This window comes from Salvelinus sp. IW2-2015, unplaced genomic scaffold (genome assembly GCF_002910315.2).
Source record: "Salvelinus sp. IW2-2015 unplaced genomic scaffold, ASM291031v2 Un_scaffold2678, whole genome shotgun sequence".
In the NCBI taxonomy this organism is placed as follows: domain Eukaryota; kingdom Metazoa; phylum Chordata; class Actinopteri; order Salmoniformes; family Salmonidae; genus Salvelinus; species Salvelinus sp. IW2-2015.
In genome coordinates, this window is record NW_019943984.1 from 97320 (window position 1) to 110478 (window position 13159).

At 43.0% G+C, this 13159-nt stretch overlaps 1 protein-coding gene across 3 annotated transcripts in view; it reads left to right on the forward strand.

Annotated features, from left to right (window-relative positions):
- Nucleotides 1-6585: 6585 nt before the first annotated feature.
- LOC112074545 (AKT-interacting protein) overlaps nt 6586-13159 on the forward strand; it is a 9883-nt gene continuing 3309 nt past the window's right edge. The window contains exons 1-5 of one of the 3 annotated variants that reach the window (XM_024141700.2): nt 6586-6791; nt 7686-7793; nt 9457-9668; nt 9991-10055; nt 10369-10469. In XM_024141700.2, coding sequence (XP_023997468.2) covers nt 7746-7793; nt 9457-9668; nt 9991-10055; nt 10369-10469 — 426 coding nt within the window. In that variant the 5' untranslated portion in view covers nt 6586-6791; nt 7686-7745. Of the gene's footprint in view, nt 6792-7685; nt 7923-9456; nt 9669-9990; nt 10056-10368; nt 10470-13159 lie in introns of all 3 variants that reach the window. The other 2 variants (XM_070440580.1, XM_070440579.1) reach the window with 2 other exon arrangements.

Below are 13159 nucleotides of genomic sequence, written 5' to 3' on the forward strand. Positions count from 1 at the left end.
TTTTTCCACATTTTGTTATGTTACAGCATATTCTAAAATGGATTAAATACATAAACAATCCTCAGCAATCTACACACAATACCCCATAAGGACAAAGTAAAAACAGGTTTTTAGACATTTTTGCAAATGTATTCAAAATAAAAAACAGAAATAGCTTATTTACATAAGTATTCAGACCCTTTGCTATGAGACTCGAAATTGAGCTCAGGTGCATCCTGTTTCCATTGATTGTCCTTGAAATGTTTCTACAACTTTATTGGAGGCCACCTGTGGTAAATGTAATTGATTGGACATGATTTGGAAAGGCACACACATGTCTATATAAGGCCCCACAGTTGACAGTGCATGTCAGAGCAAAAAACAAGCCGTGAGGTCAAAGGAATTGTGTCGAGGCACAGATCTTGGGAAAGGTACCAAAAAAATGCTGCATCATTGAAGGTCCCCAAGAACACAGTGGCCTCCATAATTCTTAAATGGACGAAGTTTGGAACCACGAAGACTCTTCCAAGAGCTGGCCGCCCGGCCAAACTGAACAATCGTGGGAGAAGGGCCTTGGTCAGGGAGGTGACCAAGAACCCGATGGTCACTCTAACAGAGCTCTAGAGTTCCTCTGTGGAGATGGGAGAACCTTCCAGAAGGACAACCATCTCTGCAGCACTCCACCAATTAGGCCTTTACGGTAGAGTGGCCAGACAGAAGCCACTCCTTGGTAAAAGGCACATGACAGCCCGCTTGGAGTTTTCCAAAAGGTATCTAAAGACTCTCAGACCATAAGAAACAAGATTATCTGGTCTAATGAAACCAAGATTGAACTCTTTGGCCTGAACGCCAAGCGTCAAGTTTAGAGGAAACCTGGCACCACAACCCTACGATGAAGCATGGTGGTGGCAGCATCATGCTGTGGGATGTTTTTCAGCGGCAGGGACTGGGAGACTAGTCAGGATCGAGGCAAAGATGAACAGAGCAAAGTACAGAGAGATCCTGAATGAAAACCGGCTCCAGAGTGTTCAGGACCTAAGACTGGTGCGAAGGTTCACCTTCCAACAGGACAACGACCCTAAGCACAAAGCCAAGACAACACAGGAGTGGATTCGGGACAAGTCTCTGAATGTCCTTGAGTGGCCCAGCCAGAGCCCGGACTTTAACTCGATCGAACATCTCTGGAGAGACCTGAAAATAGCTGTGCAGAAACACTCCCCATCCAACCTGATAGAACTTAAGAGGATCTGCAGAGAAGAAAGGGAGAAACTCCCCAAAATACAGGTGTGCCAAGCTTGTAGCGTCATACCCAAGAAGACACGAGGCTGTAATAGCTGCCAAGGTGCTTGAACAAATGACTGAGTAAGTGGTCTGAATACTTATGTAAATGTAATATTTCCAATTTTTATTTTTAATAAATTAGCAAAAATGTCTACAAATATTTTTGCTTTGTCATTATGGGGTATTGTGTGTAGATTGATGAGGGGAATAAAACGATTTAATCAATTTTAGAATAAGGCTGTAACCTAACAAAATACTTTCCGTAGGCACTGAATATATTCTACAAAACCTACTGAGTATTCCCTACAATAATTTTACTGCTGCACCTAAAATAGTTTTTGCTCTATAAACCCAGCCTGGTCTCATAGACTAAAAGTAACATAGTAGATGTAAATCGGGGACAGTCAAATTCGTATGATATGTTAAGTTTGTATGGTTACATAAAACAAGTCATTACTTAAGGCAAAAACTAAAGAAGGTTGGTTAAACGTAACATATTATACTAAATGTAGTTTCTCTGAATTACGTACATAATAATACGAAATGCTCTAAGACCAGTTTGGGCTACTGCATAGCAACCAATGGTTTATATATACACTAGATAACAGACAGAGGGTGCTGTTTGGAAGCTAACGCCTCCATCTTGGCACTCCCCCCACCATTGTAAAACATATTTTGGAAGCTATAGAAATGCATGTACTAATGCCTTCATTTGTTTTAGCCTTAATGCATACTTTTAAATGATATTGTGAGCTAAACATAAAAATATAATATATATATTTTTAAATCCTTACACTAGCATTTTTAGAAAGTACTAATGCTACTGTCCCCACTACTGTTGTGACTACAACACAAAAAATACGTAATATTTTGTCCTTGAAACATTTAAAGGAAATACTGAAAATTCCATTCATTCCTATGGAAGACTGCTTTTCTGATGATTGCCAACATGGTCCACCGGTGGCTTCAAAACCTCTATATGGCCAAAACATAGCATCTGCAATCCAGGGTCTATTACGTCATTGGTAGCGACCTAGCAGCGCAAAAAAACAGGTCTGCTGGTATGTATACTGGTTTTTCTGCAATAAAAAATAAAACGTGAACGATCTTACCATGAATGCCTTAAAAATAAAAACAGGTCTGTCCTATGTAAATTAAGATCGCCTGAAAGGCCCCAACATTTTTTTACGGATATTTGGCCTCTAAAATTTGATCCCAAATGTAAATTATTTTAAAGTTCACTACAAATCTAAATATTGAAATAAATTGTCATCCATTCTGACTACTGCATTTGTCGCCACACAGCACCACGTGCTGACACCAGCCGGCAGGCTATGACGAGACTCCCGATTGACTCTTTTACTCAGTTATAAGGAATTCTTATCACTTTACAAGGTCCCTGTAACACCTAAAGATTTTGCAATTGTTTTAGACGCCATTCCCTCAGGTGTTGCTCTGTTATTCAGGAACGTGTTAAGACCTGACCCTCAGAGCCTGTTGACTCATCAGTAGGATATATTTGTTTTTCTTTTGGTCCATTCAACAACAGAGGGATGAGGGTTGTTTCAGCAGGATGTTGTATCTATACCTTATGTCATGCCTTATTGGAATGGATTTATTGATAATATCTGTTGGAAAAAAGTTTGGATGTTGCCACACACATACCTACTTGTTAACAAAATTAAGGAAGTTTCCTTTAAAATTATTCATAAATATTATCCTGCCAACCACTATATGAAGAAGTTTAAGGAAAACATCAACTCAAATTGTCCTTTTGTAATGACCACCCAGAAACAGTGTTGCATCTTTTTTGGCATTGTATTCATGTAAGAAAACTGTGGCAAGACATCAGTAGATTTATAATTGAACACATTTATGAAGATTTTACACTATTGTGGAGAGATGTACTGCTTGGATTTTTTACATACGATAGAAATAAGCGGAAACATTTATGTAAATAATTTCATTATTCTTTTGGCCAAATTTCATATACACAAATGTAAATTTACTAACAAAAAAACACATTTTCTTACACTACAAAAATACATTGAACTGTATTTTAAGACAGTTAAATACTCTACTAACAAAAAAGCTGTTAGAATTGTAAGTGTATGTATGTCCCTTAAGGTCCTTGTGTAATTGTAATGTGATATTGTACCCCCTAGCTCGATTGTCCATTATATATAATCTATATATACTCGTGTTCCTTATGTACTTTCTGTATTGATTTGTTGTTAATAAAATTAAAAAATTTTTTTTTTTTAAAGGATGAAAACGACTACATTGACCATGAACCTTTGCAAGTTACGGCCACTTTCACCATGATCCATAGCGTTGTTTTGATGCCATCGTAGAGGAGGTTCGGCGGAAAATCTGTCTCCCTGTAGTAGGTGTTTTTTTAGGGGGGGGGTTCCTTCGCCCCCCAAGCAAGAAGTTTTTGTTTGGAGGTCAATGAGTGTCGAATTTGGTCAACTTAAAAAGGAATTGCTTATTTGCGACGTGACGTTTATTTGATCGAATAGAAGTTTCATAAGGCTTAAATTGTTACGAGTGTACTCGTGTACTAGGACACGTGACATCCAGGCTACTTTGGCTATGCATATTCAGGATTCCCGAATGGCGCAGCGGTCTAAGGCACTGCATCACTACAGACCCTGGATCGATTCCAGGCTGTATCAAAACCGTCCATGATTGGGAGTGCCGTAGGGTGGCACACAATTGGCCCAGCGTCGTCCGGGTTAGGGTTTGGCTGGGTTAGACCGTCATTGTAAATAAGAATTTGTTCTTAATGACTTGCCTAGTTAAATAAAAAGAATTAAATGACTTGAGACTAGTAGCATATCATCTCTTGCCATTGAATACAGGCGGTGGTGTCAACAACCCTCATCGAATATTCAAAATACATTCAACAATCTGATGTATCCACCAATCCAAAGAAAGGATAGGTGGGCGTGAGACAGCCCGCCGTGCCACTTTGTGGTCAACGACTTCCAATGTCAGTATATCCATTATCTTTGGTGCCACTCAGCAATATCGCGCAATCGGGAATTTTACGTAGGAATTGTGGATGACGTCATTATCACGATATACTGTTTTTAATGTCTATGGTCATACCTCAGAAATAAATAATTGTTGGATACCTTTACCTTTGCTTTTCTTTGTGATGATAGCCAAAGGGTTTCACTGGGTTGATATCTCTGGTCTGTTACTAGTGCCGTTTCAACTAGTTTTATCTTGTTCTTGATACCATGTCTTGTTTTGAGGTGTTTTGACTGATGTGTCACTTCTATGCTAATATGGCAAAAATACACTAACTAACCAACAATTGTACAACGTATTTAACCATTGTTACTCTCGCAAGGCTTCCGGCCCAGACGGCATCCCTAGTCACCCCTAGTCACGTCCTCAGAGCCTGCGCAGACCAGCTGGCTGGAGTGTTTATGGAAATATTCAATCTCTCCCTATTTCAGTCTGCTGTCCCCACATGCTTCAAAATGTCCACCATTGTTCCTGTACCCAAGAAAGCAAAGGTAACTGAACTACATGACTATTGCCCTGTAGCACTCACTTCGGTCATCATTAAGTGCTTTGAGAGACTAGTCAAGGATCATATCACATATACCTTACCTGACACCCTAGACCTACTTCAATTTGCTGACTGCCCCAATAGATCCACAGACGATGCAATCCCTATCGCACTGCACACTGCCCTATCCCATCTGGACAAGAGGAATAGCTATGTAAGAATGCTGTTCATTGACTATAGCTCAGCATTCAACACCATTGTACATTCCAAGCTCATGATTAAGATTGGGGCCCAGGGTCCCATACTGTGCAACTGGTTCCTGGACTTCCTGATGGGCCGCCCACAGGTGGTGAAGGTAGGAAACAACACCTCCACTTTGCTGATCCTCAACACAGGGGCCCCACAAGTGTGTGTGCTCAGCCCCCTCCTGTACTCTCTGTTCACCCATGATTGCATGGCCATGCACGCCTCCAACTCAATCATCAAGTTTGCAGATGACACAAAAGTAGTAGGCCTGATTACCAACAATGACGAGACAGTCTACAGGGAGGAGGTGAGGGAAAATAACCTCTCACTCAACATCAACAAAATAAAGGAGCTGATCATGGACTTCAGGAAACAGCAGAGGGAGCATGCCCTTATCCACATCGACGGGACCGCAGTGGAGAAGATGGAAAGCTTCAAGTTCCTCGGCAAACACCTCACACAGACCGGGTGGTGAAGAAGGCGCAACAGCGTCTCTTCAACCTCAGGAGGCTGAAGAAATTTGTATTGGCACCTAAAACCCTCACAAACTTTGACAGATGCACAATTGAGAGAATCCTGTCGGGCTGTATCACCGCGTGGTATGGCAACTGCACCGCCCGCAACCACAGTGCTCTCCAGAGGGTGGTGCGGTCTGACCAACGCATCACTGGGGGTAAACTACCTGCCATCCAGGACATCTACAGCACCCGATGTCACAGGAAGGCCAAAAAGATCATCAAGGACAACACCCACCCGAGCCACTGCCTGTTCACCCCGCTATAATCCAGAAGGTAAGGTCAGTACAGGTGCATCAAAGCTGGGACCGAGAGACTGAGAAACTGCTTCTACCTCAAGGCCATCAGACTGTTAAATAGCCATCACTAGCACCTTAGAGGCTGTTGCCCTATATACATAGACTTGAAATCACTGGCTACTTTAATAATTGGAACACAAGTCACTTTGATGTTTACATATTTTGTGCTACTCATCTCATATATATATATATATACTGTATTCTATTATATTCTACTGTATTTTAGTCTATGCCGTGCCGACATTGCTCATCTTAATATTTATATAATCCATTCCTTTTCTTTAAATTTGTGTGTATTGTTAAATTGTTAGACATTACTTTTTAGATATTACTGCACTGTTGGAGCTAGAAACACAATAATTTCGCTACACCAGCAATAACATCTGCTAAACATATGTATGTGACCGATTTGTATTTGAGAGACAACAAGCGCTTATTGACCACATTTATGTTTTTAATAAGCATTGGAGACGAAATATAGTTAACATGTTGTCAACAATCAAAGCCAACCCCGTCTGTTTTTCCCTATAGTTGCGCATGCTAAACAAACCGACCCATCTATACACGTTCTGCGTTCTACAAATCAGCAACTCGGACATTTCTGAGTTTCCTAGTTCCGACTAGTACGTGAATGCGGCATAACAGCATGACTTAAAAAGTGATAGAACGTCAGCGAATCATATTTCAGATACTTTATCCACGCTTTGTTAAAAGCCAATAGAAATATCCCTGGTGAATAGGAAACGCCCATCATGAGCTCTTTGATTTCCGGTGTCTGTGAGATTGCCTAGCTAGCCAGTTACCCAAATAATTGCGGTGCACATTTTTTGTTTGTTTTGACCAGTGGTGATTGTAACAACGTCCTTTAAAACGCACATTTTGAAATTGTTCACATAAATGGGCAATTTTTGAACGGGTACTTGTCGGAATTTTCGTCCAGGGAAGGTAAGCTGGCAACTGGATACTAGCTAGCTAGCTACCGTTGGCTTTCAAGCTAGGTAACGTTAGCTGGTTAGTTTGCAAGGTAGTAGAACTGGTTAGTTTACTAAGTTTGTTGTGAATAACGTTCTTTTCATTCGGTTATCGAGTCGTTAAGTATGCCTATTTCATTATGGATTATATGCAACAATGCTAGATTCCATCGCAAATGAATATGTATGCTTGATTTGTTATTGCAAACCTGGCGTTCAGCTAACAAACTGGACGTATCTTGTTAACAATCTAACTAGTTACTGTAACTATATATAGCTTAACTAACTAGCTATGCGCTCAAGGCATTTTGCATAATTAGTTGCCTGCGTAGAAACACGTGAAAAAACTCGGATACAATGGCAACATTGCTAGTTGGCATAGTAGTTGGCTAAGCAAAGATCTTAGTTAACTAACTTGCCAACGGCAATAACAATGACCTTTGGTAATATGCGAATAAAATAATGAATCTCGCTAGGCTAACATTCAACCTCCATGTTAAACAACCATTAACACCAGTTCAAGCTTGTGATGTTTGATTATTTCCCGGTGAGGTTTAAAGTGCTTTGCCTGGCAGAGACGTAACAGTTAGGCCTGTTTGACGTCATGACATGAATGAGGCACGTCTGTCTGAGCAGCAGGATGGTCCGTAGATCAGAGAGTCAGCAGCTGTCATTGAGTTCAGGTTGCCCCATTGTGTGTGTGCTGAACAGAGGGCCTCATCAGTCATTTGGTCTTGTGTGGCTCAGTTGGTAGAGCATGGCGCTTTCAACGCCAGGGTTGTGGGTTGGATTTGTCATGGGAGACCAGTACGAAAATGGCCCTAAATGAATAAAAATGTAACATTTGTTCTGTCAATTCTACCCCCAGTGACGCCAGCGAATGGCACAGGCAACACTTGTTGTGGGACCGACATAGACGGACAAGTTAATGAACCTGAACCCATTCTGGAGCATGTCTACCAATACTGGTCGCAAGGTAAGGGAGCGCTCTTCCTCTTCTGCACTGAAAGCCAACTTCTGTCAAGTTCACCCAACACACAAGCGAGAAGAGAGACAAAAAAACAGGATCTTCAAAAGTTCCCAAAGAGACACCCACACACTGAAAGTAAGCCTAGTGTGGTCTGTCCCCCTAACGTTTTCCCATAAAGACGGCATGGCTTCCTTGGAGCTTTGTGCCTTTTACACCTGTTACCATCTGTCTTTAGTTTGAGAAAAATCTTGGAGGACTGGAATTGTGGCATGGGAATGTTTATCTTGTGGTGTCCTCTAATAACGCATTAGGCCTACCTACTCATGCCTTTTCTCCAACTCCTTGCCAGGGACACTCCTTTGCAATCTCATCCCGAAAGAGGGCTGTTTCAGGGTTGCCTTTTACTACCTGGTGCTCTGTAGTGCTGTGACGATACCAGTATCGCAATATTTCAAAAATGAAGACACAAAGCCGACCGAACTCTTTGGTCATTTAATAACCTGCTGTATGTAAAATATTGTGCTATAGCTTGGAAAATAAATACAATTGACTGGATGACAGTGGTTGTTTCCAACATTATGGCTGTTTTCCTAAAAGTTAAATCTGTTTTGTTTCTTTGCCACTATACTAACGAGTATCGCGATACTGGTATTGTCCCAGCCGTAGTGCTCTGGAGGTTGCAGCTGCAACTATAGTCAGACATGACTTGTCACAACACATGCGTGGTTGTTGCAGGAGGTGCCTGTTGCTCCTGGAAAATCCACTTGGATTAGATGTTAAACTGTAGTTTGACCAGAGCAATGGTGAACTTCTCAGCTGTGCAGTGCATTTGTTTTGTTTGCTAATTGCTAATATTCAGTTGGGTGAAAAGCTGTTTGCCATGCATCTGCTGTTTGTTATTGCCATTGTCTGTTGCCTACGTACCTCAATGACTTCGGCGAGAAAGGGAGGTACCAACTTCTAGTTTAGCATACAGGCGTCACATTGGAGAAGTAGCTCTGCCCGTAGTAACATAGGTGTAAATACTCTCTGCCCTGCCTTGTCAGATGAATGGTTCACTCATTGTTCTGTGCCTCAACATTAATACTTCTACAACGTGGTTTAATGGCACTCGCTCTGTGTGAACCTGAATTCTTTCTGTAGTTGCAGAGATGGGCCTTGAGGGTTTGTTGCTTAGGTGTTCCTTTGCTTACAGGCATCCCTCCTGCTGTGAACTAGACTATCCTCCTCCCCTGTGCTTCCCACTGAGCTAGCATTGGCAGGATATGATGCAGGCTGTATTTAGGGATGCTCTCTGTGGGTGCTCTCTCGCACCTCCCGTGGAACGAGGAGTTTGATGCCAGTCGAGACTATGAAACCTGAGAGGTCGTCACCTCATGCCTATTTATTGCCCAGGGCTCAATATGTGCTCCCACTGCTGTCTGTTGCCTTGTAGTTTGACAACAGAGCTTGCCTCTGTCTATGCAGATAGATGTAACTAACAGACTTGCTTGAAATTGGTAGTCTGCGTTGTCTCTTGTGATTCTGCAACATGGTGAAAAAAGTTTGGCTAAGTGGTTTCAATCTAAACATAATCCCCTCCTTGTAATAATCAATGCTACCAGTTTTTATTTTCTTGACATATATATTGAGTTGTTAAATGCCTTTTGTTCACTCTTCTGCTGAGCAGAGATCTGACGGTGAKGAACAGAGTGGAGAGCAGCAGCAACAAAGAGCCAGTCCAGCCCGTCCTAGYTTTGGGAAGAAGCAGCTTCCCTCCATCCCCAAGAATGCAGTCCCCATCACCAAGCCTGCCTCTCCTGCCGCCACAGCCCAGTTGGCCAACGGAACACATGCCTCCTACGGTCCATTCTACCTGGAGTACTCGCTGCTGGCTGAGTTGTAAGTACTGGCCCCAGATCAGACTTTATTTTGGGTAGTGGATGTAGTAGCTGGCTCTGTTAAAATGCGTCATTCCTCCCTCCTTTGCTAAAGGTAATCACTGATCTTTGTGACTGGAGGTAAGATTTGTTTTCACCAGTCCAACCATGTCAGATCATTGATTAGCCTACCTGAAGGAAAGGAAGGATGCATCTTTGATATATTTGAACAGAGGCCAATTATGTAGTTAATTTAGAGAAGCTGTTGACGAAAACACACTGTTAATTTCCATATCCATTTTCTTCTGCATTGATTTAATTCCATGTTACCTTGTGACCCACAGCACCCTAGTGATCAAGCAAAAACTGCCTGGAATCTATGTGCAGCCATCCTACAAATCAGCATTGAGTAAGAGCCTAATTTTTTTATTTTATTTAACCTTTATTTAACTAGGCAAGTCAGTTAAGAACAAATTCTTATTTACAATGACGGCTAAACTCCGGACGACGCTGGGCCAATTGTGCACCGCCCTATGGGACTCCCAATCACTGCCGGATGTGATGCAGTCAGGATTCGAACCAGAGACTGCAGTGACACCTCTTGCACTGAGATGCAGTGCCTTTGACCTATGTGCCACTTGGGAGCCCAAATCTGTCATCCTGTTTGACTGCATAATCTATACATAACCTTTACAAAATGTATGATTTTCTCTTCTTTCCAGTGTGGTTCGGGGTCATTTTCATCAGACATGGCTTGTACCAGGATGGAGTCTTCAAGTTCACTGTGTATATTCCAGATAACTATCCTGATGGTGAATGTCCTGTGAGTACTTCAGGGGACCTGCTGTAACACTACAACACAGCTGTTTACACAAAATAAAGCAATTTCTTTGGCACATTTCAAAGGTTATTGTGTTTGGCATTTCCTGCTTTGGTGGCAAAGGCTGAGACTGTGATTGGTTTGTGACTGTCATACAGTGCATTCGGAAATTATTCAGACCCCTTGAATTTTTTTCCACATTGTTGCGTTACAGCCTTATTCTAAAATATGTTATATAGATTTTACCCTCAATCTACACAATACAAAACAGGTTTACATGTTTTTTGTGCAAATTGATTCAAAATAAAACTATCACATTTACATACGTATTCAGACCCTTTACTCAATAGTTTGTTGAAGTACCTTTGGCAGCGATTACAGCCTCAGTTCTTCCTGGGTGTGATGCTACAAGCTTCGTACACCTGTATTTGGGGAGTTTCTCCCATTCTCTGCAGATCCTCTCAAGCTTTGTCAGGTTTGATGGTGTGTCACTGCACAAATATTTTCAGGTCTCCAGAGATACTCTGGCTGGGCCACACGGACAGAGACTTGTCCCGAAGCCACTCCTGTGTTGTCTTGGCTGTGTGCCTTAGTGTCATTGTCCTGTTGGAAGGTGAACCTTTGTCCCAATCTGAGGTCCTGAGCGCTCTGGAGCAGGCTTTCATCAAGGACCTCTACTTTGCTCTGTTCATCTTTCCCTCGATCCTGACTAGTTTCCCAGTCCCTGCCTCTGGAAAAACATCTCCACAGCATGATGTCTGCCACCACCATGCTTCAATGTAGGGATGGTATTGGCCAAGTGAAGAATGGTGCCTGGTTTCCTCCAGACATGATGCTTGGCATTCAGGCCAAAAAGTTCAATCTTGATTTCAGCAGACCAGAGAAACTAATTGGTGGAGTGCTGCAGAGATGGTTGTCCTTCTGGAAGGTTCTCCCATCTCCAGAGGAGCTCTGTCAGCTTGACCATCGGGTTCTTGGTCACCTCCCTGACCAAGGCCCTTCTCCCCGATTTTCTGTTTGGCTGGGCGGCCATCAGCAGGAAGAGTCTTGGAACCACCCACCAAACTTCCATTTTAAGAATGGAGGACACTGTGTTCTTGGATCTTCAATGCCTTGCATACTGTTGTTCAGGCTAGTTTTCATTGTCATTGTTTTGGTTTGCAATGGACCCTGTAGTTCCACTCTCCGTACCTCTGATACCCCCTTTGTCCCACCCCCCACACATGCGGTGACCTCACCCATTGAGACCAGCATGTCCAGAGATACAACCTCTCTTATCATCACCCAGTGCCTGGGCTTGCCTCCGCTGTACCCGYGCCCCWCCATACCCCTGTCTGCACATTACGCCCAGAATCTATTCTACCACGCCCATAAATCTGCTCCTTTTATTCTTTGTCCCCAACGCTCTAGGCGACCAGTTTTGATAGCCTTTAGCCGCACCCTCATCCTACTACTCCTCTGTTCCTCGGGTGATGTGGAGGTAAACCCAGGCCCTGCATGTCCCCAGTCACCCTCATTTGTTGACTTCTGATTCAGGCTGTCAAATCGGGACGGGCATGTTGTCGGTCCTCTGGCAGATCTCTAGGGGGTTACCACAGGGTTCAGATTCTCGGGCCGATCTTTTCTCTGTAACATCCAATTGATGTTGCTCTGCTGCGGCAGATTACCTGATCAGCTCTACGGCAGAGACAGCCATTTCTTATATACTTCCGGCCCTTCCTTTGGACACTGTGCTCATCTAACTTCCAAACGAGCTTTCAATCCATACAACGACCCTATCCGTGACACTTACCAACTCGCTCTTAAACAAGCTAGTAAACCAAATGACATGCACTTTTACACCGTTCGCTGGCCTATAAACGCGCAAGCCCGACTAAAGAAATCCAAACCACCCTGGACGGTTCCGACCAAAAGATAGTGGACATCTAAAGACCTAGGTCGTCTGGCTAGACTGCAAACTCTCCTTCCAGACTTCATACTCCAAACTCTCCAATACCAAAATCCAAATCACAGAAATCGCTTTCTATTCCGCAAACAAAGCTCCTATCACTCACGCCGCCAAACTTACACCATAGTAAAACTGGACTATCCTGACCGGATCCTCGACTATCGCGAATGTCATCTACAAAAAATAGCTTCCAACACTCTACTACAAGCAAACTGGGATGCAGTTATCACAGTGCCATTCGCTTTGTTACTAAAGAACACCTGTATACGGACCCACCACTGCGACCATGTATGCCCTAGTCGGCTGGCCCTCGCTACATGTTACAGTTCGTACAAGACCTACTGGCCTACCAGGTCATCTACAAGGCTGATGCTACTAGGTAAAGTCGCCGCCTTACTCATGTCACTGTCACGTAGCTACACCCACCCGCAGCCACGCGCTTCCAGCGTGGTATCTCACTGATCATCCCAAGACTAAAAACTCTTATGTGAGACGCCTTCCTTCCAGTTTCTCTGCTGCCTGCGATGGAACAATCTGCAAAAATCATCTGAAGGTTGCGAGACTTTTATCCCCTCAACAACTTAAAATCTGCTATCCGAGCAAGCTAGACCAATCGCTGCAGCTGTACATAGATCCATCCTGTAACTACCCACGCCAACTTTACCACTCACCCCCCAACTGCTTTATTATTTACTTTTCTCTGCTTTTCACACCATACCAATATCTTTCTTGCACGATGATTATC